This window comes from Dendroctonus ponderosae, unplaced genomic scaffold (genome assembly GCF_020466585.1).
Source record: "Dendroctonus ponderosae isolate FM_Combo_2020 unplaced genomic scaffold, Dpon_F_20191213v2 Dpon_F_20191213_6, whole genome shotgun sequence".
Classification (NCBI taxonomy): domain Eukaryota; kingdom Metazoa; phylum Arthropoda; class Insecta; order Coleoptera; family Curculionidae; genus Dendroctonus; species Dendroctonus ponderosae.
In genome coordinates this window covers 3,919,229-3,922,189 of record NW_026018814.1, presented here as the reverse complement: position 1 = coordinate 3,922,189, position 2,961 = coordinate 3,919,229, and the positions used below count along the sequence as shown (strand labels likewise).

The 2,961-nt window shown below is 43.3% G+C and overlaps 2 protein-coding genes across 4 annotated transcripts in view; both read right to left on the bottom strand.

Annotated features, from left to right (window-relative positions):
- The window catches only part of LOC109541666 (retinaldehyde-binding protein 1), a 13,135-nt gene extending 12,509 nt beyond the window's left edge, over window positions 1–626 (bottom strand). For both annotated transcript variants that reach the window (XM_019910565.2, XM_019910566.2), the window contains exon 1: window positions 507–626. The gene's annotated coding sequence lies outside the window, so the exon portion shown is untranslated. The remainder of the gene's footprint in view (window positions 1–506) is intronic.
- Window positions 627–1,073: 447 nt separating this feature from the next.
- The window catches only part of LOC109541665 (peptide-N(4)-(N-acetyl-beta-glucosaminyl)asparagine amidase), a 4,653-nt gene continuing 2,765 nt past the window's right edge, over window positions 1,074–2,961 (bottom strand). For both annotated transcript variants that reach the window (XM_019910562.2, XM_019910563.2), the window contains exons 5-9: window positions 2,309–2,491; window positions 1,930–2,252; window positions 1,590–1,873; window positions 1,367–1,528; window positions 1,074–1,314 (exon numbers count right to left, since the gene is read on the bottom strand). In XM_019910562.2, the coding sequence (XP_019766121.2) occupies window positions 1,148–1,314; window positions 1,367–1,528; window positions 1,590–1,873; window positions 1,930–2,252; window positions 2,309–2,491 (1,119 nt within the window). In that variant the 3' untranslated portion in view covers window positions 1,074–1,147. The remainder of the gene's footprint in view (window positions 1,315–1,366; window positions 1,529–1,589; window positions 1,874–1,929; window positions 2,253–2,308; window positions 2,492–2,961) is intronic.

The window sequence follows — 2,961 nt, the reverse complement described above, 5'->3', positions numbered from 1 at the left end:
CTCCAACCAATAGAAACACTTTCGTACCATCGTATCATCGTACAAACGGAAGCATAGGACACGGGCTTAAATCTAGTAAAATCGACCAGAGCAAGCATTTTTTTAACATAAAAATTAAATTAATTTTGCTTGCCTGGATGATCTAGTTTTCAGATTTTACTTTTTCTCTTCAACGCGTTCTGCATTCTGCAATGGTCCGTTGATTTATCGCCCAAAACAAATGCTCATAAAGTGCTAAAATTTCAACCATTAACAAACATACAAAACAGTGACAATTGCTTCTTCGACGCATCATTAATTGTTGCTAATGTCGCGCTTTTACCCGCAATTTGTGGCAATTCAGTGATAAAAATGTCCAATGCATATTTCGATTTTGAAAAGGGAAATGTAGGACAAACTTGGCATCGGTACCCACGTTGTTCGAAGTTAAATGGAATCATTTTGTGGGATCAAAAACGCTTTCTTCATAATTCTTTTCAATTGCTAATAGCGTCGCATGTACTTACTTGGATTGAGTCGAAACTGACGTGCGGACACCAACTCGCGACGCGATTTAACCGACAATGACTGAATCCACAACGGCAGGCGTTTATCTGAAAAAGTCTACTTTCTCGTAACCTACTTTACGCTCAAAGAAATTGTTGTAATGAGATCCGTCGAGCAAAGCGTACGGAAACATTGCACGATGAGTAAATTGCCACCATAGGCGTAGGTCCCAGAATGTTAAACAAGGTTGCGATAGTCCTAGCTGAAGATTGAATTATGGCACACCCCTGTTCGTACACGAAGGCACGAATACGCTTTATAAGCGTGTGGAAAGTCGAAATATGAAGCCGTCTAAAAACGTATTCAGAAGTTTCAAATCCCAGTCGCCTGAAACGGAGCGAATTCTCTTTAAACACTCTATTTTGTTACATTTGAACGGCCGAAAAAATGTGAACTTGCTCAATAATTGCGATTAGTAATGGAAGGAATTCAGTGGGTTGGAAGAACCGAAACTGTATGCAACTCCCCAACTATACAGCACATAAAGGGTGGGAATAAATTGGACATTCTGTGAATGAAAACGCAAGTTAAAAGTTCCATAAACCTTTATACAGTTACGTATATATACACAGTAAAATACTATACCAAAACTCCTTGCTGCTCAATAAAAAGTGAAAGTAATGATGAAAGGACTTTCGCAGGAACTCAGCGCTTGTCTGAATAGCTGAGCATGCTGCCAGGCCGCGTCGCCTTTACCTCCGGAAAGAGTCGCCTCGAGCTTCAGCTCGTTTCTCCCACGAAATCGCTCAGTTAAGTGGCCCTTGGCCCCTGGCAAATACAGAATTGCTGTCGCAGGACGCTGTAAAATGCAGTTGCTTACCAATGGGGATGTTTTCAGTCAAGTCGTCAGAACTCAGCAGGACTTGGATGTTGCCAGTTTCGTAGAGGGCGCCGTTTATTAAAACAGTTACTGTGGCTAATTGCTTCGGCGACTTTGGCGGAAAAGTGAACAACCAGGAGACGCGTCCATTTGGGGCATTCTCTGTGAACGAAAACAGTTTCATCAATGCAACCAACTCTGGTCAGGGTTCTTTCGCACTAACCGGTTCGAGCTAGATAGACCATTTTCCAGTCCTTCTCTTCTTTTCTAAACACGTGCTCAATGTGGTAACAGCCCTTCGCCCAAACCTTTACCGTGCGCTCCAGCGTTGGCCCATTGAACAATCGGTACTCATCCTCTGCAGCGCAGTATTTCAAAACAGCCACATTGTTCTTAAATACAATCGGATCAATGTTCCAAGAAAAGTTCCCCTCTATCTCGCCGCGGGCTAAGCGCCAAGCGATGCCGCCGGACTGGCGCCCCTGCCCTTGTGAATCTCCAGGCTTCCTGCAATGATTCTTGCTAGGATTTGAGGAACTTGCAGTTCAAAGGGTAAAGCTCACCTTTCAGTGAGCATATCGGCCAATTCTAGCGCCAGTCTCTTGATCAGATAGCGTCGACGGTGCGCGCTGCGGCACTCTTGTCGCCGTCTACTCAAGTCCATCAGCACTTGAATGAGCGCCTCCTCTGAGCAATACTTCCTACGAGTCATCGCCTCCTTGTGTTGGCACGAGTATCTCCAAGTCACATCCTGTACCTCGTCCACTGAGTAGGCCAGCACATAGGACACCTTCTTGTTCCAGCCGCACTCATAAATCTCAGGTTGGTCACAAATATTCTCGCAGGCATCACAGTGCAGCCATCGTTTTTGCCCAATGGAATAAACCTAAAAGCCGCGACAATGAAACATTTGAAAACTGGTTTACAATGCCAAGTCGTTGCCTCAGTCCAAACGTGATCAGTTTCGTCAAAGACTATGCGGGCGTCCCAACCCATGCAATAGCAGAACAGTGTGAACACATTAGCCCATTCCCCACATCGGCCTCTACGCGTTTCCAGCAAAATATTCAGGTCTTCGTAACGTGGAAAAGGCGAGAGATGGTGGCACTGGGAGCATCGGTGCATCTGTGAGAGCCCTAAATCAGTCTCGAGCTTGAACGCCCAGATAGCATTTGATATTCTATGAATATCCCAGAATGTTCAAAAAATATACAGAACATTGCGGGAATATCCTGGAAATATACATAGGTGAACATTCCTAACACGAATGTTAGTGGAATATACATGCATGTATATTCCACGAACATCCTAGCTATGTACATATATGTACATATTGGGTATATGTGCAGATGAACATGCCAGGTATGCACATATTGTGTATATGTGCAGGTGAATATACCTAGTATGTTGAAAACAAATATTCCGGTAATATACATGAATGTATATCTACGGTATATTCCAAATTGGTTGAATATAAATTTTGCGTGCCCGCAGCAGAAGAGTAAGGGCACGTACAAGTACAAGAGTTTATATGAACTTTTCTTTTTAAATGCGTCAACGTTATAATTTTATTGGGCAATATTAATAAAATTTCT